Source organism: Somniosus microcephalus, chromosome 18 (genome assembly GCF_052327205.1).
Source record: "Somniosus microcephalus isolate GS21.2 chromosome 18, FLI_Smic_1.0, whole genome shotgun sequence".
NCBI classification, from domain to species: domain Eukaryota; kingdom Metazoa; phylum Chordata; class Chondrichthyes; order Squaliformes; family Somniosidae; genus Somniosus; species Somniosus microcephalus.
This window is the reverse complement of record NC_141004.1, coordinates 18,782,328-18,804,657: the sequence shown is the minus strand read 5'-3', so window position 1 is coordinate 18,804,657 and position 22,330 is coordinate 18,782,328. Positions and strand designations below refer to the sequence as shown.

General features: G+C 46.2%; 1 protein-coding gene across 1 annotated transcript; it reads right to left on the bottom strand.

Annotated features, from left to right (window-relative positions):
- Positions 1-6,838: 6,838 nt before the first annotated feature.
- Positions 6,839-21,887, bottom strand: LOC147105072 (CMRF35-like molecule 2). The gene is made up of 5 exons (XM_086011133.1): positions 21,544-21,887; positions 17,439-17,771; positions 17,089-17,143; positions 13,445-13,558; positions 6,839-8,583 (listed from the first exon to the last, which is right to left on the bottom strand). Exons 1-4 carry the CDS (start codon positions 21,665-21,667, stop codon positions 13,459-13,461), a joined length of 612 nt encoding a protein of 203 aa, XP_085867259.1. The 5' UTR covers positions 21,668-21,887; the 3' UTR covers positions 6,839-8,583; positions 13,445-13,458.
- Positions 21,888-22,330: the final 443 nt, after the last annotated feature.

Sequence of the window (22,330 nt, the reverse complement as noted above, 5' to 3'; positions counted from 1 at the left end):
CGAGGATGACGGCCATTTTAGTTGCACTGTTTTGTTAATCCTCTCCAGGTTGTGGGAGCGAGTAATGTGTTTGAGTGTTTTTTGGGGGTTTCGTCTGTTTTTGGTTTTCATGTGGGAAGGGCCCTGAGTTTGTACAATAAAGCATTTTATTTATTAACATTGTCCATGTTTGATCTTTGAAGTGTTTGTTGCCTTAACTGGCTGAGGGCTTGCGGAGCGGCTGCAATCATGTTCTTTCATTGGCACAAGCCATTCCCTGACAGGGGGCCTAGAAGTGACGTTCAATAAGCCGCCGATGGGCGGCCCTTGGACCTTGTGCCTCCCTCCTGGGCTGGTACTCCTCGTCCTCCTCCTCCTCATGCTCCTCCTGCTCCTCCTCCTGAGGTGGGGGTCCAACGTGAGGTGGCAGTGCCTGAGTCCTGCGGATAGCCAGGTTGTGCAGCATGCAGCAAACGACGATGAATTGGGAGACTCGCTCCTGCGAATACTGGAGGGCTCCCCCGGAGCGATCGAGACAGCGGAACCGTTGCTTGAGGACGCCGATTGTTTGTTCTATGATGTTCCTAGTCGCTTGATGGCTCTCGTTGTATGCCTCTTCAGCAGGGATTGTGGGCGCGCGGAGCGGGGTCATGAGCAAGGTACACAAAGGATAGCCTTTGTCCCCGGTAAGCCATCCTCTTGGGGGAGGCTGTGCCTGGAACATGTCAGCCACAGTTGTCTGTCGCAGGATAAAGGCATCGTGGCTGCGGCCTGGAAAGCGGGCATTGACAGCTAGGATGCGCTGCCTGTGGTCACACACCAGCTGTACGTTGAGGGAATGGTAGCCCTTCCGGTTGCGGTAATCCTCGGCATGCTCCAGAGGTGCCCGCAAAGCCACATGCGTGCAGTCAATGGCGCCCTGCACCATGGGGAAGCCCGCTATTCTTGCAAATCCCACTGCACGCTGCTGCTGCTTGTCCAGGGTCATGGGGAAGGAGATGAATTGATGTCTCCTTCTGAAAAGGGCTTCGGTCACCTGGCGGATGCAGCAATGCACGGCGAACTGGGAGATGTCAGCGATGTCCCCAGCAGCGGATTGGAAGGAGCCGGTGGCATAGAAGTTGAGAGCCACCGTCACCTTCACTGCCACCGACAGAGACGTCCTGCGCATCAGCTGTGGCTGCAGATCTCTGTGAAGCAGCTGGCAGATGTCTGCAACCACCTCCCTTCTGAATCGCAGCCTCCTAACACACATCGCGGCAGACATGGTCAGATAGGAGGACTGCTGGCGGTATACCCTGGGTGGGTAAGGCCTCAGTTGGCGACGCCTGTTGCCCCCTCTGCGTCTAGCCAGGGCTGCCACTCTCTCACGGCATCTGTAAGCCCTTCTGGCATAAGGCTGAAAGTCAGCGTTGGCACCCAATGCAGCCCCCATTATATGCTGGCAAACACTGAGCTCTCAATGAAGGCAAAGATAATTGCTAAGCTCTGGCCTGAGCCAAAAATACCTGTCCTAGTGTTGGTCCAAACCAGTAAGCTCTCCTCCTTGGTCGCTCTCCAAAAAACCGTTGCACAAGAGTGAATGCTGCAAAATGGCTGGCCTTTATAGTGCAGGGTAAGTGCCCTTTAATTAGCGCTCCCCGCGGCCCACCTCGGCTGTGTACCGTTCCACTTCACAGTCGTTAGGGCCGCCCGGCGCACAATGGCCCGGCGCGAGTGAAGTTCCGGTTCGGGGCGCACAAAGGGCGTTGCACTAGTAAATGACGTCATGATCTGCGCGCGCAGCAGGGCGCGCGCTAAGACTTTGCGCCGGCGCTAAATGTGTACTGAAGTTGGGGCGAGGCGCAGATCGCGCTGCGCCCGGGCGCTAAGCGCTCGAGATCTACTCCTCCTAAGGCGCTAACGGCTGGCGCACCCAACTGAATTTCTAGGTCAATGTTTCTAATCGCTGTGGACGCCCATTCGAAATGGCCAGAGGTCATTAAAATGTCCTCCACCACCACGGAGAAAACTATTGCAGCCCTAAGGACCATCTTCGCCAGGAATGGGTTGCCAGAACAGATTTGCTCCGACAATGGGCCACAGTTTGTGTCTGAGGATTTCCGGAGGTTTCTGAAGAATAATGGGGTGAAACATTACACATCTGCCCCATATCATCCAGCCACAAATGGATTGGCTGAGAGGTTTGTTCAGACCTTTAAAAAGGCCATAAAGGCAATGTATAATGACGACATACCACTACAACACAAGGTGGATAATTTCTTGTTTGCTTACCGGAATGCGACACATGCAGTAACCAACCAAACTCCAGCCGTACTGTTTTTCAACCGAAGGCTAAGATGTCGCTTGGATTTGCTCAAACCAAACATAAGATGAGATGTTGATGATAAGCATTTCCAGCACATAAATGAGACGCCAACCAGGAGCTTCAAGATAGGGCAATCAGTCTTGGCCCGCGACTACCGAACAGAAAAATGGCAGCCAGGAACGATATGCACACAGCAGGGACCACTAATGTACACAGTGGACGTTGGAGAGAGCATCGTGAGACGCCATGCTGACCAGATTCTAGAGTCACAGGAACAAGCCAAACCTATACCACAAGCATGTGCACCTGGTAATGAGCCCGAAGTACAGATTGCGTCTACCTCAGAAGCAGTGGTATTGGAAGCTGACGAACCAACCAATGACAATGAGCCAGAATCGACTCCACTGCAAGAACAGGATACTCGGAAAGGCGCTATCCAGTCAGGATCAGGAAGCCTCCTCAAAGACTGAACTTATAAATGATTATTTCAGTTGATTTATATAGTACAGGTAGACTATCCTTTATCCGAAAACTTCGGGACCAGCCGTGTTTCGGTTTTTGGAAAATTTCGGATTTCGGAAGGTATTTTATAAGACTGGGAAATTTGTCGGGGGTGGGTCGGCGGGGGGGTCGGCGGGGGTGGGGGTCGTCGGGGTCGGCGGTGGGGGTCGGCGGGGGGTCGGCGGTGGGGGTCGTCGGGGTCGGCGGTGGGGGTCGGCGGGGGTCGGGGTCGGTGAGGGGGTCGGCGGGGGTCCGCGGGGGGGTCAGCGGGGGGGGGTCGGCGGGGGTCCGCGGGGGGGTCGGCGTTGGTCCATGGGGGGGTCGGCGGGGGGGTCGGCGGGAGTCGGGGTCGGCGGGGGGGTCGGCGGGAGTCGGGGTCGGCGGGGGGGTCGGCGGGGGTCCGTGGGGGGGTCGGCGGGGGGGTCGGCGGGAGTCGGGGTCGGCGGGGGTCCGCGGGGGGGTCGGCGGGGGTCCGCGGGGGGTGTCCGCGGGGGGTCGTCGGCGGGGGTCGGGGTTGTGCGCCGCTCTGGTCATGTCGTGCGCACGACTTACGCTGAACGAAAAAACCTTCGGTTTTTAGAGGGTTTCGGTTTTCGGAAGTTCGGATAAAAGGTAGTCTACCTGTACCGAGAAAATTGTAATTGTAATTAGTTATTATTTAGTTGTTAAATGAATGTTATGTACTGTTTATCTAAAAGGGGAGGAATTGTTGTGTATGTACCTTTAAGGGAATAACTGGTTTTAGACTGCAGCACCGGCAGTGACCACCCCTGTATAAAAGGCCCTAGCAGGCTTCTGTATTTCAGTCTGACGTTGCCTCCTGTTCAGTAAAGTACCTGTTAAACTGTTCTCCCGAAGTCCGTGTATTATTGAGGCGCGGACTTTACAGAAGACGCACTCAGAAGATGAAGCAGGCACTCGCAGGAGGAAGAAGAAAGCCAACATCAAGAAGGCCGTCTCGAAGCCGGCGTCCCACCCCGGGGAAACACATCGGGAGATCATCGACCATCCCCGGGCCGTTGCCGGAATGAGAGGCCATCGACCCAACTTGGGAGAAGAAACAAAAAAATAAAAGTCCCAAGAGAAGAAACCTTCCAGCCACCCCGGCTCGGGAGAAGAGAGAAAAGGAAACTGAAGAAGCGATGGGAGCCAGCCCAAGGCTCCTCTGACCAGAGTCGAGCCGACGATCCTCGACCCCGCCGACATCCAGGCCCGCCGGTGTCCAGCCGCCCCTGACCCCCACCTCAGGAGAGAGGTGTGGCGCAGCTTGCAGGGGCTCCATGATCCACGTGGAGACGAAATGCCTGAAAGGACCAAACACAGACTCGATTTCAAAACCTTGCACTTCCTAGTGGGATTGGTGAGCATGTTTCTGGCCTTTCACAATCAGATCTAGATAGGTTTAATAAGGGGGTGGATTTAAGGGTAATTGACATGAGTTGTTGTCCCTTGATGTTCCGTGTGTTTCCTTATTTAATGATGATCTTTGTGGAGTATAAGATGCCTGTATTTGCCTTAGTTAGTATCGTGTCGTTATGATTTGTTTTGTGTTTTTCCCTCCCATGTACTCTCTTATCTGCTTACATTTGATTTGATATTTTTCCTTATGCAATAAAATTTCATTTTGTTTCATCAAACTTGGTCTACAAGAGTTTTCTCTACATTGTAGTTCCTGCCCCAAAGTCCAGAGTATAGAATCTAAGGGGCGAGTGGGTCGAACCACTCAAGGTTTTACTGTGCAAGAGAGAGAGGCCTTTGGAGAGAGAAACCTCAGGGACATCTCTCAGGAAAACCCCTTACATGGTGGAACGAGAATGTGTTTGATACCATTCCGTTTCATGAATTCTTGGAATAGAACAGAATGGAACTGAGAGCCATGGTCAGAAACAAGCTCTTCAGGTAAGCCATGACATGTAAAGCTAGACCTCAACTCATCTATGGTACGTTCAGTTGTAGTATTTGAACTCATGTGTTTCACTTCAATCCACTTTGAGTGACTATCTACAAGTACCAGGAAATAATCATTTGCTTTCTAACAGTAGTCTACATGTATTCTCTGAAAAGGTCTACTTGGCCATGACCAGGGATGTAGTGGAGTTTTTGGTGTTTTTTTCCTGCAATTTTGACAAACACTGCATTTGATGACAAGTGATTCAAGATCATTGTCCAATCCAGGCCAATAAACAAAGCTTCTTGCAATTGATTTCAAACTAACGATCCCTGGATGTTCAGTATGAAGTTCGGCCAGAATTCTGTCTCTCAAAGAAGTTGGTATCACCACTCTGTTTCCCCACTTGATACAACCTTGCTTACAAGGCAATTCAGTACGACAGTTATGGGATGGTTTCAATTCTGTGTCCATACACTGATCAGTCCATCCATTCAAGGTGTTTTCATACACTCTTTTCAGTCCTTTGAGTCTCATCTGCAATCTCAGTTGCATTCATTTGTCAACTGCACCTAGGTGAAAATCTTACCTTCACTCCCAACACGAGTCCTCATGTGGCAACCTGGACAAGGCATCTGCGATTGTGATTTGCTTTGAAGTGCGATATTCAATCGTGTAGTCATATTGTGACAACAACACTGCCCAACGTTGCATTCCTGATGCGGCCATTGCAGGGATGGCAGTGAAAACACTTTGCATTTCTGTATTGGCAGGACTGTGGTGAGTGATTTCCATTGCAGCGATAACAATTCACTGAACTGCTCTCACCAACATGCTTTTGACCCGGTCTCACAGCTTTAGGTTTGGCGCTGGCTTTGTGACTGTAGATCTCAGCTGCACTAAGTCACTTGGGTTGGACGGAGCTCCCGAGCATTCTTAGACACCATCTCCATAGGTCGGGTAATTTTGCATGCTATGCCAAACGTTAGGTTCGGAGTAACAACAGAAAATGCTGGAAATACTCAGCAGGCCAGGCAGCATCCGTGGAGAGAGAAACAGAGTTAACGTTTCAGGTCTGGGACCCTTCAGTATTTCCAGCATTTTCTGTTGTTATTTCAGATTTCCAGCATCAGCAGTATTTTGCTATTATGTTAGGATCGGAGTGTTCAGTAACTTGGACTGTGTGTGCTCATCTACCAGTCCACATACAAACATATCTTGCAACGCACGATCCAAAAATGTGTCGAAGTTACAATGCAAAGACAGTTTTTAAGAGCTACAATGTACTCACTGATGGTTTCACTTTGTTTTTGGTTTCTGGTACAAAACTTATAGCTCTCTGCTATTTCTAATGGCTTTGGGTCAAAATGGTCCTCAAGTTTCTCGACAATGTCTTCAAACGACGCTTCCTTCGCGTTCCCTAGAGCGAGTAGGTTTGTCAACGTTCTGTAGACATCTGGCCCGATCTCTGATAGAAAAATTGCTTTTTTCCGTTCCCAAATTATTTTATTTTGAGCTTGAACATTCTCATCTGCACCTTCGGTCTCAATAATATTATTGGTCTTAAAAAACATCTCCATCCACTCAATATAAGAACTGAATGGTTCGCGAGCTCGGTCATACATGCCGAGGCTTCCGATGAATCCCGTAGGCGTGGCCATGATTGTCCCGATCCTGTCGAACAGTGACTCAGCACGCTGCCTGACGTAAGAAAACTACTAGGCACTTGGTCTAAGCGTTAAACAAGGCTTTAGTCAACTGTGTTACAACATGGAGGCTTAGTTGTGTCCTTCACTAGTTCCTGTTAAGAATGCCCTGCGCAAGCTGGGCCCATGCCCGAGTATTTATACTCTCCCTGGACAGCGCCACCCATAGGCTGCTCAGTATTATTTCATAAGTCTTTCTTTCATGAATGACTGATTCATGTCACTGCCTGTGTACCGGTGGGAATCAATGCCGCTGTTGCTGTGTATACACTGTGACACATCGTAAAACATTGCAAAAATTCAGTTTAGGTGTCACAAATTCACCTTAAACTTGTCCACTCGAAGATTGAGCACTGTGTTCTTCCATGATCCCTAAAAATGGCTTTAGTATCCCATTCTCGTCGCCAAAATGTTATATATGTGGGTAGAAAAAATAAAGGACAGAGACACCATGAGTTGCTAGTCCATGTGTTTGCTTTATTAGGCCAGAGCAAACTGAGCATGCTCATACTAAACCATGTGACAAACCATGTGATAATACATTACAGTAGGTGACTTAACAGAAAAATACAGTTGATTTTTAGGACAAAATTACAACAACAACAGTAATAGAGCACAAATAAATCGTGTTCACATTATGAAGCTAATTTCTGACCGCATTTCTGATAAAGAGCCTCACCCACCAGGAGTGTGCATCAGGAGCATGCGTGTTCTGCAAGCGCACAATTTTCTGACCATTACTCTAAATGATTGGAAAATCGTGACTGAATTCCCAGTGAGGCTTTCCCAGCTGCTGAGGCTTCCGGGCAAAAGGGCGAAGTCATAAAATGACCCCAGGTATATATTTCATGAAATTCCACCTGGGATTCTCCCAAGCTCCCACCGTAACTTTGACGGGATATTAGAGAAACCGTCGGACAAACGGCGTAAAGTTACTTAAGGAGGTCAGGAGAACTCCCTGAGAATTTCCAGTCCATTATATACATTGAAGGTACCAACACATTGAATGGGGAAAGGGCAATTCGGTTGTCAACACTGAGGGCTGATGAATCGATGCTTTGGTGAACCGTAATCCATTGTTAACCCCCAAATCTTCATTGTGCAAAAGCTAGTCCTAGCTATCACTGTTGTGGCCTAAGTTTAAACCTATAAGTCTAGAAATTGTGACAAGTGTGAAAATTTACACATCAATAGGTGGGAAGGTGGGACTGCAGTGCAGTCATTCACTCATGGGACGTGGACATCGACAGCAAGGCCAGCATTTATTGCACATCCCTAATTGCCCTCGAGAAGGTGGTGGTGAGCCGCCTTCTTGAATACAACTGAATGGCTTGCTCAGCCATTTCAGAGGGTAGTTAAGAGTCAACCACACTGCTGTGGGTCTAGGTGTCAAATATAGGCCAGACCAGGTAAGGACAGTAGATTTCCTTCCCTGTAGGACATTAGTGAACCAGGTGGGTTTTTATGACAATCTGGTAACTTCATGATCATCATTACTGACACTAGCTTTTTAATTCCAAATTTTATTTAATTCACTGAATTTAAATTTCCCCAGCTGCCAATGGTGGGATTATGAATTCACATCTCATAGATCATTAGTCCAGGCTTTCTGGATTACTAGTCCAGTAACATAACCACTATGCTATCGTCCCCATGAACTGCACCCACCAAAAAGCTGAAGTGAGAAACCTTCATTTGAAGACGAGTACATTCAATTTTTTTTCCACATTCTAGGTTTCGGACACTGCTAGGACTGCATTCAGCGCTCCTCTGTCATTGAACTCGCTAGCCGAAGTTAACTTGAATGGATGCTAATTCACGGGCTGTGAGGGCGCAATTTTGCAATGTTCACTCCTGGTTTACCCCACGTGCAGCGCAGGCTGAACTTTTACCTTTCAGTTCTCCGGCCCATAAATGTGGGTTTAACTAACCTTGTTAATAGTTTCAAATTGTACAGCAAGAGACCTATTTGCAGTATTTACCTTGCATTGGGTCGTCGCAACCCTGAAAGAGAATTAGTGACTTTGAAAGCACACAGCACGGCTGTTGCACAATATCTGTCAGTCAGTTTATGCTGTATGTATGGTGACTAAAGGCACGATGAGGATAGTCTTGCTGTTCGGCTAACTGGACATTCTGCAGTGCATCGACGGTGCTGGTGAGTTATGAGGCTGTCATATACAGTTACAGATCCTATTGCCCTAGAAACAAAAAACAATGGATGATTCATATATCGCAATATAGAATGCAGGCTCTATGTTCAGAGTCAACTTGTACTTAGCAATCGTTACTTTATACACAGCCAATTAATGGAAGATTGTATTCAGGACACATGTGAAGAAAATGGATTATTTTTAAATGTAGCACAAACTGAAGCTTTAAGCTGTTTCTTTTTTCTGGGCTCATCAAGACGAGGGACCACAATGCTGGGGAATAAGAACCCTTTCCTCCTTCTCTCGGCATCATATTAGGTAATCTTACCTAGGCTGTGCTCTTCTGACACTGGGTTAAAGCACATTGTTGGGGCAGGTTAGAGAAGACCTTACTTTTCATTGCTCGACACTGACAGTGAGAGAGCAACTTGGAAATGTTGGTGCCGGCACACACGACCCTGTCTTCCACTTTTTTTGAAACCTGCGCGCTGTCTTCTATATTTGTTTCACAAGTTTTCTCAAATCGTGAAAGTTTTCTTTAATAGAACTACATGGGTCAATTTTAACTAGCCGAAATCGGTATTAATGGGCGGCAATGGCCTCAAGATGGAGTCAGTAGATTAACCGCCTCATTAACGCACTGTCACTTTCAAAGGGGCCTAATGTCGGGTGGTTGAAGTGCCTGCCTGTATCAGACAGTGAGCCTCTTTAAATATACAAATCGGGGTGCAATGAAGTACATAGGACCCCGATTCCCATTTTAGGATTGAACTGGTCGGAGCCTACGCCCTGCACTCTCTGACCAGTTTGACTGAGGTTAGAGCTGAAGACGCACTGAGAAGGTAGTTTTGAATGATTTCTGTTGGTCCAGGAAGAGTAGGAGTGCATGGGGACAGAACGGGAAAATGGAGTTGAGGTCAAAGATCAGCCATGATCTTATTGAACGGCGGAGCAGGTTCGAGGGGCCGTATATGGCCTACTCCTGCTCCTATTTTTTATGTTCTTACGTTCTCTGGGCTCCACATAAATAATAACCTGGGCCGCTGCCCTTCCGTGTTCGTGATCTCCCCCGGACGGACTTTGATGCTGGCCAAACAATTATAATTTCTGCTTCCACCGTTTCTGATAAGACATCCCAAGTCCCAACAATCCTCTATGTAAAAACAGTCTCCTAACCTCTCCTTTTTTTTAGCAAGTATAAGGAGATGATACCTCCCAACACATGTGGGGTCATTTTAACCCAAATCGCCTGGTGGGAGGTTGGTGGGATTGAATTGGCCGCCCGTTTTACACCTCGTCCATTGACTTCAATGGAGAGTAAAATCAGATGGTGGGGGGTGTAAAACAGGCGGGAAATTCAATCCTGTCATCTTTCTGTTCGGTGGGTTTGGTTAAATTGATCATTCTTGTATCAGAGATCAGGCCATCTTAGACTGGGTATTATGTAACGAGAAAGGATTAATTAGCAATCTTGTTGTACGAGGCCCCTTGGGTCGGAGCAATCATAATATGATCGAATTCTTCATTAAGATGGAGAATAAAGTAGTTGACTCAGAGACTAGGGTCCTCAATTTAAATAAAGGAAACTACGATGGTCTGAGGAGCGAGTTGGGTAGGATTGATTGGGGAATGGCACTCAAAGGGTTGACGGTGGATAGGCAATGGCAAACATTCAAAGACCGAATGGATGAGCTACAGAATTTGTTCATCCCAGTTTGGCATAAAAATAAAACAAAAAAGGTGACTCTACCGTGGCTAACAAGGGAAATTAGGGATAGCATAAGATCCAAGGAGAGGACATATAAATTGGCCAGAAAAAGCAATAATCCTGAGGATTGGGAGCAGTTTAGGATTCAACAAAGGAGGACAAAGGGATTAATTAAGAATGGGAAAATAGAATATGAGAGTAAGCTTTCAGGGAACATAAAAACTGACTGTAAAAGCTTTTATAGATATGTGAAGAGAAAAAGATTGGTGAAGTCAAGCCCCTTGCAGTCAGAATCAGGGGAATTTATAATGGGGAACAAAGAAATGGCAGACCAACTAAATACATATTTTGGTTCTGTCTTCACAAAGGAGGACACAAATAACCTCCCAGAGATGCCGGGCAACATAGGGTCTGATGAAAGGGTGGAACTGAAAGAAATCAGTATTTGTAGGGAAATGGTGTTAGGAAAATTGATGGGACTGAAGGCCGATAAATCCCCAGGGCCTGATAATCTACATCCCAGGGAACTTAAGGAAGTGGCCCTAGAAATAGTAGATGCATTGCTGGTCATCTTCCAGAACTCGATAGACTCTGGAACAGTTCCCATGGATTGGAGGGTAGCTAATGTTACCCCACTATTCAAAAAAGGTGGTAGAGAAAAAGCGGGGAATTATAGACCAGTAAGCCTGACATCGGTAGTGGGGAAAATGCTAGAGTCCATTATAAAAGATGTAATAGCAGAGCACTTGGAAAGCAGTGACAGGATCGGACAAAGTCAACATGGATTTACAAAAGGTAAATCATGCTTGATTAATCTACTGGAATTTTTTGAGGGTGTAACTGGTAAAATAGATAAGTGAGAACCAGTGAATGTGGTGTATTTGGACTTTCAGAAGGCTTTCGATAAGGTCCCGCATAAGAGATTAGCGTGCAAAATTAAGGCACATGGGATTGGGGGCAAGGTATTGACTTGGATAGAGAACTGGTTGGCGGACAGAAAGCAAAGAGTTGGAATAAACGGGCCATTTTCCGAGTGGCAGGCAGTGACTAGTGGGGTACCGCAAGGATCGGTCCTAGGACCCCAGCTGTTCACAATATATATTAATGATCTGGACGAGGGAATTGGATGTAATATCTCCAAATTTGCAGGTGACACAAAGCTGGGTGGGAGGTATGCTGTGAGGAGGATGTCGTGAAACTCCAGTACGATTTGGACAGGTTGGGTGATTGGGCAGAAACATGGCAAATGCACTATAATGTGGATAAATGTGAGGTTATCCACTTTGGTGGCAAAAACAGGAAGGCAGATTATTATTTTAATGGCAATAGATTGGGAGAAGGGGAAGTGCAAAGAGACCTGGGTGTTCTTGTGCACCAGTCGCTGAAGGTAAGCATGCAGGTGCAGCAGGCAGTTAAGAAGGCAAATGGTATGTTGGCCTTTGTAGCAAGAGGGTTCGAGTACAGGAACAAGGATGTCTTGCTACAGTTGTACAGGGCCTTGGTAAGACCGCACCTTGAGTATTGTGTGCAGTTTTGGTCGCCTTACCTGAGGAAGGACGTTCTTGCCATGGAGGGAGTGCAGCGAAGATTCACCAGGCTGATACCTGGGATGGCAGGAATGACATATGAGGAGAGATTGTGTCGATTGGGCTTATACTCACTGGAGTTTAGAAGATTGAGAGGGGATCTCATTGAAACCTATAAAATTCTGTCAGGCCTGGACAGACTAGATGCAGGAAGGATGTTTCTGATGGCCAGGGAGTCCAGAACCAGGGGTCATAGTCTAAGGATAAGGGGTAAGCCATTTAGGACTGAAATGAGGAGGAATTTCTTCACCCAGAGAGTGGTGAACCTGTGGAATTCTCTGCCACAGAGGGTGGTGGAGGCCAGTTCATTAAATATATTCAAGAAAGAGTTTGATATATTTTTTAAGGCTAAAGGGATCAAGGGATATGGGGAGAAGGTAGGGACAGGGTACTGAATTTGGAGGATCAGCCATGATCTCATTGAATGGCGGAGCAGGCTCGAAGGGCTGAATGGCCTACTCCTGCTCCTATCTTCTATGTTTCTATGTTTCTATGTTTCATTCCCCAATTGTGGGCTTGGCATTAATTTAAAAAAAAGAAAGCTTGCATTTTGCAGCGTTTTTCATGACCTTAGGATGTCCCAAAGCGCTTTACAGTCAATGAAATACTTTTGAAATGTAGTCACTGTTGTAATGTGGGAAACGCGGCACCCAATCTGCGCACAGCAAGCTCCCACGAACAGCGATGTGATAATGACCAGATCATCTGTTTGCCAGTGATGTTGGGTGAGGGATAAATATTGGCCCCAGGACACCAGGGAGAACTCCCCCTGCTCTTCTTCGAAAAAATGCCATGGGATCTTTTACATCCACCTAAAAGAGCAGACGGGGCCTCAGTTTAACATCTCATCTGAAAGACAGAGTATAGTGTGACAGAAAGCCAAATACAGGGGAGAAATTAAATGGAAATAAAAGGGGCAAAGAGAGTGTATGAGAATAGATTAATGGCTAAAAGGGAACCCAAATATCTTTTATAAACATATAAATAGTGAAAGGGAAGTCAAAGGAAGGGTGAGGCCGATTAGGAAACAAAATGGAGGGAGAGGGCATGGCTGAGGTGTTAAATTCGTACATTGTATCTGCCTTCACTAAAGAAGAGAATCTTGCCAATGTCACAGTAGAGGAGGAGGTAGTAGCGATATTGGATAGGATAGGATAAAAATAGATAAAGAGGAGGTACTTAAAAGGTTGGCAGCGCTCAAAGTAGAAAAGTCACCCAGTCCGGATGAGATGCATCCTAGGTTGCTGAGAGAAATAAGCATGGGAATTGCGGAGGCTCTGGCCACAATCTTCCAATCCTCCTTCGATATGGGAGTGGTGCCAGAGGACTGGTGGATTGCAAATGTTACACCCCTGCTGTTAAAAGGAGAGAGAGATAAACCCGACTGCATATACATTTAAGTTTTGAAAGCTGCTTGATTGGTCAACAAGAAAATCTTCCCTAAATATGATCTCAGTATAAGATAAAATGGGCACATGTTTACTTCAGAAATATGCTGTGCTAATGGTTCTTTTATCCTTTTAGAAATATTTATAATGAGCAGAATTAAAAGAATTCTTTCAAAGTTTTCATAGTTAAGCTTAAGTGCACAGAAAGGATTATAAAAACAACTTACCAGTTTTTCTTCACCTATATTTTCACTTTGACTAAAATGGCCCAAACCAACAGAATGGCAAAGAATGCCCAGCGTAAAATGCTCCATGTAAAATAGTACAGCAAATTATTTTTCCTAGGTAGATAGAAGACAAAATGGTTTAATCTAAACAGTTGTCTAAATCCACAGAATTACCTTGGATATGTGAATCATTTGGTTACACTTGTGGTGGAAAGATAGGGGGGAGAAATTCATTATAGCCCCGTTTGTGGCGTTAACTTTTAAAAGTTGAAAAAATTAGCGCCAGGCGCTGATGTTTTTCAACTTTTAAAATATTTGGTTTTGCGCTCCAGGAAGGAAATGGAGTGCTAAATCAAGCTGAACAGGCAGTGGGCGGGGCGGTGGGTGAGCAGCGCTGCCGCGTTGGAAGGCTCCTTCCCTCCCTTAAAGGGAAGGGCCATCGCTGCAGGCTCTGCAAGGGGAAAACTTACCTGCTCCCCGACGGCAGCAGCGATCCGGCCCGATCGGCCCGATGCACTGCAGCAGAGTGCCGGGCTGATAGGTGGCTGGCGAAGACAAATGAAAAAAAAAACTGAAAGACCATCTGAGAATTTTTTCCACTTACCTCAGCCATCTCGCTTTTAAGTATCGCCCCCGAAGTGCCCGGCCTCCCGATGAACGCCTCCTGCAGCTGTCGGTGTCATCGCCCGGCGATGCTGCAGGGGGCGGAATCGAAGTTTGGGTCTGGTGGGGGGCTATGCATCGCGATGACGTCACGATCTCCGGGCGAAGGAGATCGGGACGCAACGCCATACCGCCGCCGCAAACATCCTGCCGAATATAGCGGGAGGCGATCTCCTCGCCGCGGTCGGTCGGTAAGTGCTTAGCGCCATGTTATTGCCCCCTGGAGGCGATAACGGGAGGCGCCCAAATTCTAGTAACCCGGAGTGTTTCTGCTTCCGAGCTCCTGGTGCATGCTGCGAGATTACATGCCTCGGCCTGTGACATTCTATCTATTAAAATCAGCGAACAGAAAGTATCGGGTTGGAAGGTGCACTATCGCCCAGTATTAACATGTGCCAAGTGCATTGAAGTGGCAAATCACCAGTTTATTTTTCCCAATCGATATGAGAATACAATGACAGCATAGTACAGGTTGAGCATCCCAAATCCGGAGTTCCAGAACCCGGACTCCGGGACGATTGGTGGCAGGGGTCCGGATTCCGTAAAATGTTCCGGCATCCGGACACCCTGAGGGAGGCTTATTAAAAACGCAACCTGGGCCCAGGCATTTCCGGACTCGGCACGTGTTTCTGATGTCCAAAGTCCGGAAATATCGCAACCTGGGCTCGGGCGTTTCCGGACTTCGGACATCAGAAACACGTTCCGAAGTCTGGAAAAACCCAAAAACCGGCTTGGCCTCGGTCCCGAGGTTGCCGGATTTGGGACGCTCAACCTGTAACATGAATCAGCTTCTACTGATTTCCGTGTGATATAAAAATACTTGTTAAAATTAAAAGCAAAAACAGAAAATGTGGGAACAGGTCAGTCAGCAATCACGGAAAAAGCAGTTGAGTTCAGGCGTAGACTCTTTTTACATAGGATTACATAGGATATACGGCCCAGAAACAGGCCATTCGGCCCAACCAGTCCATGCCGGCGTTTATGCTCCACTCGAGACTCCTCCCGTCTTTCCTCATCTAAATCTATCAGCATAACCCTCTATTCCCTGCTCCCTCATATGTTTATCTAGCCTCCTCTTAAATGCATCTATACTATTCACTTCAACCACTCCCCGTGGTAGCAAGTTCCACATTCTCATCACTCTCCGGGTAAAGAGAACTGAAACGTTAACTTGTCTGTTTTCTCCACAGATGCTGACTGGCCTGTTGAGCCTTTCCACCATTTCCTGTTTTCGTTTCGGAATTACAACATCTGCGGGGTTTTGCTTTTTGTTGTTGTTAACATTTATTTTTGTGTTTTGATTTAGACAGACAACAAACACTGTGAATGGAAGATGTCAGTGGGCAGTTGTTTGCGAGTTTTAAGTGCACTACTTAATAATAAAAAAAACATTGGGGGGTAATTTTAACCTAACTCAGCGGGCAAGAAACCCACAGGATCGGATGGCACATCGCTTTTGCACTCCCGCCCAATATTAAAACTGGAGTGCGGGTGGGTTGTAAAACCAACATCGCGCCCAATCCCACCAGTTTCCTGACAAGCCAGTTGGGTTAAAATTGCCCCCATAGAAGCAGTTTGCGAGAGGTTAAAGTACCTTTTCAGATCATATTTCTTGCACAGTTTGATAAACCGCAGGACTCTTGGGCAATGTCCCCCCGTAAGCCGCATTGCCTCCTCCCAATGCGCCGACCATTCTAGTTTTTTTTGCGCACGCGCCGTATTTACAATGTAAAAGCCAGAGAGCGGCCTGCGCAGGAACTCGCAGATGACTGCGCGGCCACGCAGCTTAGCGGGAACATTGCTCTTGGCTGTATCAGGCTTTCGTAGGCCTCCATCCTGCGGAGCAGTGAACGGACGGTGTGAAATTCCAATCCACGGCGGTTCAGCGCCTGGAATTTCCGCTGCTGATCTCTCACTGTAACGGCCGTTTGTACCATTTCTCCAAGGGGGCTTTCGCCGATCTCCCGCCGAAGTTATGGCGAGAGATCGGGAGAGGCCCCGTGCAAATCTACCCCCAGATCTTTAGCTAAAATGAAAGTAATCAGAGATCCATTTTTATGTCATGGTAATTCTTTCGCTGATTTTGGTCGTTAAAGGGTGGCAAATTAAAATATAGCATTGGTGCGATTGGTGATTCTCTCCTGGTTCTGTGAGCTGGATTTTAACTATCGGGAGTCTGAGTGTGCGAGGCGGCCGACTGATAATGTTGTCTCTCCCAGCTTTTATTTCTATTCACGTCAACAGGAGAGATGTAAAACAGCAGGAACAGCACCTCATCTTTCGATTAGGCACTTTACAGACTTCAGGACTTAACAACAAATTCAACAATTTCAGACTATAACCTCGTCCCCTATATGTTTTTTTCCTTTTTTCTCTCACATGGCAGCTGTTGATCATTCTGCCATCGCCATTTACACCTCATCTAGAGTCATCTTTTGTTCCCTAACTTGTCCCATTGCCTCTCTTTTTGCTTTGCACCATCATCCCTTTTGTCAGCCAATCTCTCCTGCCTTCCAGCCCATCACAGTCCTTCCCTTTTGTTCTTTCCTCCCCTCCTCCCTCTCCCTGCCCCTGCACTTGCTTAAAAATCTGTTACTTCTCTAACCTTTTCCAGTTCTGATGAAGGGTCGTCGACCCGAAACGTTAACTCTGTTTCTCTCTCTCTCCTCGATGCTGCCTGACCTGCTGAGTGTTTCCAGCATTTTCTGTCGTTATTTGAGGTGTAAAACGGGCTGCCCATTCACTGTCACGAATTTAACTCTATCCCATAAAGTCAAAAATACCCCCTTTGATTCTGATGCGAGTGTAAAAAAATGCATCTTGTTCCAGAGCACTGACATCCCACGCTGGGCAAACCTTCACCTCCCCAGAGAAGCGAGAAAGACCTCTCGTATGGCAGTGAGACGTTACTCATTATTACAGTTGTGCAGATTCAGAACAAATGCTCAGAATGGACCAGAGTTAACAGGTTTTGCATTTACCTTCGGATTTTCATGTCTGATGGATAACCTGAGGATGAAGGAACTAACTTGGGAGCTGTTAAAAAATAACGTAAAGAATTGTGATTAGATTATTCAGTCTGAGCCATCGGTGATAAATTTGTACTAATTAGTGATAAAAAAAATGGAAGATTTCATGAATTAGTACCAAAATTAAACACATTGTCGTTTTTCACTATTCTGCTAGTTTACTTTTAACAGTGTTATAACTTTCCGCTGAAAACGTTGGGAAATTTTGCAAAATATATAATAAATCTTGCAGCAAACTATATAAAATCAAAAATGTACAGTTGAAAAATGTACACAATTATAAATGTATATTCAGGCCCTACCTTCACTGACTGCAAGGTTTACAGGACTTAACAGGTCCAGGAAAAGTCTTTGAATTCCACACCAGTACAAGCCTTGGTCATTCACAGTTAATCGTTCCATCGTGACTGAAAATTCCCCCGCTTCATTATCGGTTGCAATGGTGATTCTGCCATCAGAGTTTGTCTTCCTCGGGCCCTGTGTTTGTACTAGAATAGTACAGGCTGCCCAGTCGTAGCCTTTACACCAGTACTTTTGATAATTGCTGTATACTGTGTCATAGGTACAGGTGATATGGACCGATTGTCCCACTGCTCCATTCACGACATCTGGTCCACTCAGTGCAGCGCATGTAACTGTTCAGTGTGAAATTATAACACACGTTTTAAAATACAATAAAAGTAAATAAATGTAACAGTTTAATAGCATGTTTTGAATGCTTAAATTTTAAATATGTGTATTGAAACTCATGAACTTAACCTCCCAATTTGATCATTCTAATGGCGTGTTTGAGGGTCTTCTGTGCTTACTGAAAACAGGCAGTATTCTTTATTGAAACCCCGCTGTCCTTGCAGAAATATGGACTCCAAGGGTTAAATTATGAGGAGAGATGACACAAACTAGGGTTGTATTCCCTGGCATCTAGAAGGTTAAGGGGTGATTTGTTGAAGGTACAGTATTTGGTGCTCTCTTCATCCAATTTTAGTTGCCAAAATCCTTGTGAGGCATCGAGCTTTGTGAAGTATCTGGCACCTGACATTTCACTGGTGATTTCTTCTCGCTTGGGAATCTGGTAGTGTTCACGTTTTATGTATGCATTTAAGTCCTTTGGATCCATGCATATTCTTAGATCATTGTTCTTTTTCTTTACACATACCATGGAGTTAACCCAGTCTGTTGGCTCTTCGACTTTCCTGATGACTCCTAGTGTGGTCATTCTGTCCAGTTCTTTCTTGAGCCAGTCACGCAGGGGTGCTGGAACTCTCCGTGGAGCATGTACTACTGGCTGAGCATCCTCCTTTAGCTGGATCTTGTAAGTGAATGGTAGAACTCCAAATCCTTTGAACACATCCTGGAAATTACTCACTACAGAATCCACCGATTCATCTGGTCTGCTTATGGCACAGTTTATATGGTAGACTCTCTTGACCAGTTCTAAGCCCTCACAAGCTTTGTCACCTAGTAGTGAATCAAGTCCTTCAGCCACAACAGAAAACATGAGATGATGCACTTTGTCTTTGACTGTCACTTTAAGTCTGCATACACCTAAGCTATCTATTTTCTGTCCATTATAGTCCTTCAGTAGAACTGACTTTTTCTGTATTTTGGGCTTTTCTTTCATGTTTTTAATGTCACTCATACTGATTAAGTTTGCTTTTGCCCCAGTGTCTAGTTTTAATGTGACTAATGCTCCTGCAGTGACATTATCCATTTGTCCTCTTTTACTGCATTAACTTTATGTTCAGCATTGTCCATTCCTGAGGGCTGCACATTTTCTGTATCCTTTTTGATATTGTCACATGACACCATTCCTACAGAAAATGTCTCACTTAAATCAGTGTCCTCAATCACTTTGACTTGTTGCCCTTTCTTTGTTTTTACTTTTGAAAAGCATTGTTTGGCAAAGTGATTCTTTCCATGACATTTTGTGCACATTTTTCCAAACGCTGGGCATTGTCGTGACTGGTGTTTGTAACCACAGCGTGTACAATTAAAAATTCCTTCCTCCGATTGCTTTTCATTTCTGTTCTGCCCATGTTTCTTCCCCTTGTAGGACACAGCACCGACAGCAGCACAGTCACTCATTACAGTCGCATTATTATTAATTTCACTGAAAGTCTTTGCGTGCTTTTGAGCTAGCTCACTGGCTTGGCATATTTTCACAGCATTTTCCAATGTTAGTTCGGTTTCTCTCAAGAGGCGTTCCCTGACCTTTTTTATCATGAATACCAAACACAATCTGGTCACGAATCATGGATGATTTCAGTTCAGAGAAATTACATGTCTGTGATTTCAGTTTCAGATCGGTCACAAAGCTATCAAAAGTCTCATGTTGCTGCTGTGTCCGTGAACAGAACACGTACCTCTCATAGGTCTCATTCTTTTTGGGAGAACAATGTGTATCAAATTTCTTTAGCACATCATCCAATTTTTTTCTGTCCTGCTCTGGATCAAATACAAATGTATTAAATACCTCTATCGCCTGCGGGCTTGCAACCGTGAGCAGCAACACTATTTTCCTTGCATCTGGCATCGTACCGAACCCGATGGCAGCAATGTAGAGTTCAAATTGTTGTTTGAAAGTCCGCCAATTGTAGTCGACATTCCCCGTGAGTTTCAAACCCTCCGGTGGCTTCAAAGTCTCCATGTTGCGTTTCACAATATTCAGCAGATTTTACCCCACTCCTGGTACCATGTTATGTTCATTAATAACTAGTCGTTTTCATTATGAACAGCTAGCTTCTAGCTAGTCACTTTATTCATGCCATGTGGACTTCTATACAGCATCCATCTTGACTACTGCCTTGTGGGTAGCCTCCTCTTATATACATACAGCTCTACAGCTCCACCTAGTGTACCATTCTAGAATGACATGTTACTGATCATTACAGGGGAGTCTAGGACAAGGGGACATAACGTTAAAATCAGAGCCAGACCATTCAGGAGTGAAGTTAGGAAACACTTCTTCACACAGGGTGGTAGAAGTGTGGAACTCTCTCCCACAAATGTCTCTCTCAGTAGATGCTAGCTCAATTAATACTTTTAAATTTGAGATCGATAGACTTTTACTAGCAAAGGGTATTAAGGGATATGGAGCCAAGGCGGGTGGATGGAGTTAGCATCCAATAACAGCTATTGAATGACGGAATAGGTTCGAGGGGTTGAATGGCCTACTCCTGTTCCTATGTTCCCTCTCAAAAGCCAAGTGGGAACAATAAAGATCTTGCAAATGTTTTGGGAGGGTCCTATCACCAAACAGTTCTACCCAGATATCTTCATCTAATTTAAACTTTCCAACGATGGTCACCACAACAGATGGTGCAGCGATTTGAGTTTATCTCAATGTTGTTGTGAGGGTTTTGCATTGATGGCAGCAGCCACAGGTTGAATGGTGACACTTGATCCTCCCACAGGCATTCAGTTAAACATCCTCAAATATTGCCGGGAGACAGGAATGAATTGTGCATCGACCTCGGGATAATTTGCAGCGAGCGCATCTATGCATCACAGGCAGCCCTGCATAGCAAGGGCTGAGACATCGAATGCAGATTTCTTCTGTTTCAATTAGTATACAGTCGATAACTGCTGAACTTGAGGATAGCTGGGATTGTTCTCCTTAGAGCAGAGATGGTTAATGAGAGATTTAATGGAGATGTTCAAAATTATTAAGGGTTTTGATAAAGTAGATCAGGAGAAACTGTTTCCAATGGCCGGAGGGTCAGTAACCAAAGGACACAAATTTAAGATCATTGGCAAAAGGGCCAGAGGGGAGATGAGGAGAATGTTTTTACGCAGCGAGTTGTTATGATCTGGAATGCACTGCCTGAAAGGGCGGTGGAAGCAGATTCAATAGTAACTTTCAAACAGGCGTACCGTGGCGGCAGTGTGTACCATCCACAAGATGCACTGCAGCAACTCGCCAAGGCTTCTTCAACAGCACCTCCCAAACCCGCGACCTCTTCCACCTAGAAGGACAAGGGCAGCAGGCGCATGGGAACACCACCACCTCCAAATTCCCCTCCAAGTTACACACCATCCTGACTTGGAAATATATCGCTGATCCTTCATCGTCGCTGGGTCAAAATCCTGGAACTCCCTCCCTAACAGCACTGTGGGAGCACCTTCACCACACGGACTGCAGTGGTTCAAGAGGCGGCTCACCACCACCTTCTCAAGGGCAATTACGGATGGGCATTTATGCTGGCCTTGGCAACATCGTCTACACCCCATAAATGAATTAAAAATTTTAAAAAATTAAAAAAATACTTGAAGGGGAATTAAAATTGCAGGGCTATGGGGAAAGAACAGGGGGAAGTGGTGATAATTGGATAGCTCTTTCAAAATGCCGGCTTAATGGCCTCCTTCTGCGCTGTATATGATTCTATGATATTAAGGCTGCGATTTTACCCTCGGCGGCGGGTTGGAGTCGGGTTGGCTGTTCGGTGGGTTCTGGCCCCGCTGCCGGTTGCCGTCGCCCCGCAGATGAGGTTTTACGTTGATTGGCCTTGTTACGGCCGACGTGCGGGTCCATCCAGGCACTTGCTTGCAGAGTGTCAGATGCTCGCGTCTAATGACGTGCTGTTTCAGTAAGGATTTAAAGGGGCCATGCCCCCTTTGCAGAAGCATTAGCTTTTTTCTGTCAAAGGTGCTGGTTGCTGCAGGATTGGCAGTGCCAAAAACTAAGGCTGTATCCAGGTTCAATGAGGGCTCCCTCTATGCTCTTGTGGAGGGAGTTAGAGGATGTCAGGAGGTCCTATTCCCTGGAAACGGAAGGAGAGGCCGCCGTCAATCAAAATGACTTTAACCTCTGACCCGCCTCCACACCCGCCCTCTGAGCACAGGCAAAATCGCGGCCTAAGGGATGGAAAATCAGGGGTTGTGGGTCAGTGATTTCCTGACCATCACTCTCTGTACGTGCCACTCCTCACCAGCAATGCCCAATCGGACATTCCGCCCTCCTAACTATTCTTTTCCTTTCCACTCAGTATCAATTTCCATAATCCGATCTTAAAGGGCTGCTGCTCAAAATGAAAGGGGACTTGCCATTTTTGCACTGTGTCTCGTACCTCAGGTTATTTAATCCACCCTGTGCTCACTGCGGAATGTGAGGAAAAACTCATTCAATTGAGGACGAAGCTTAATGGACCTGCATCAGGAAGTGCAGCAAAGAAGGGTGACACTGTTTGCCACACTT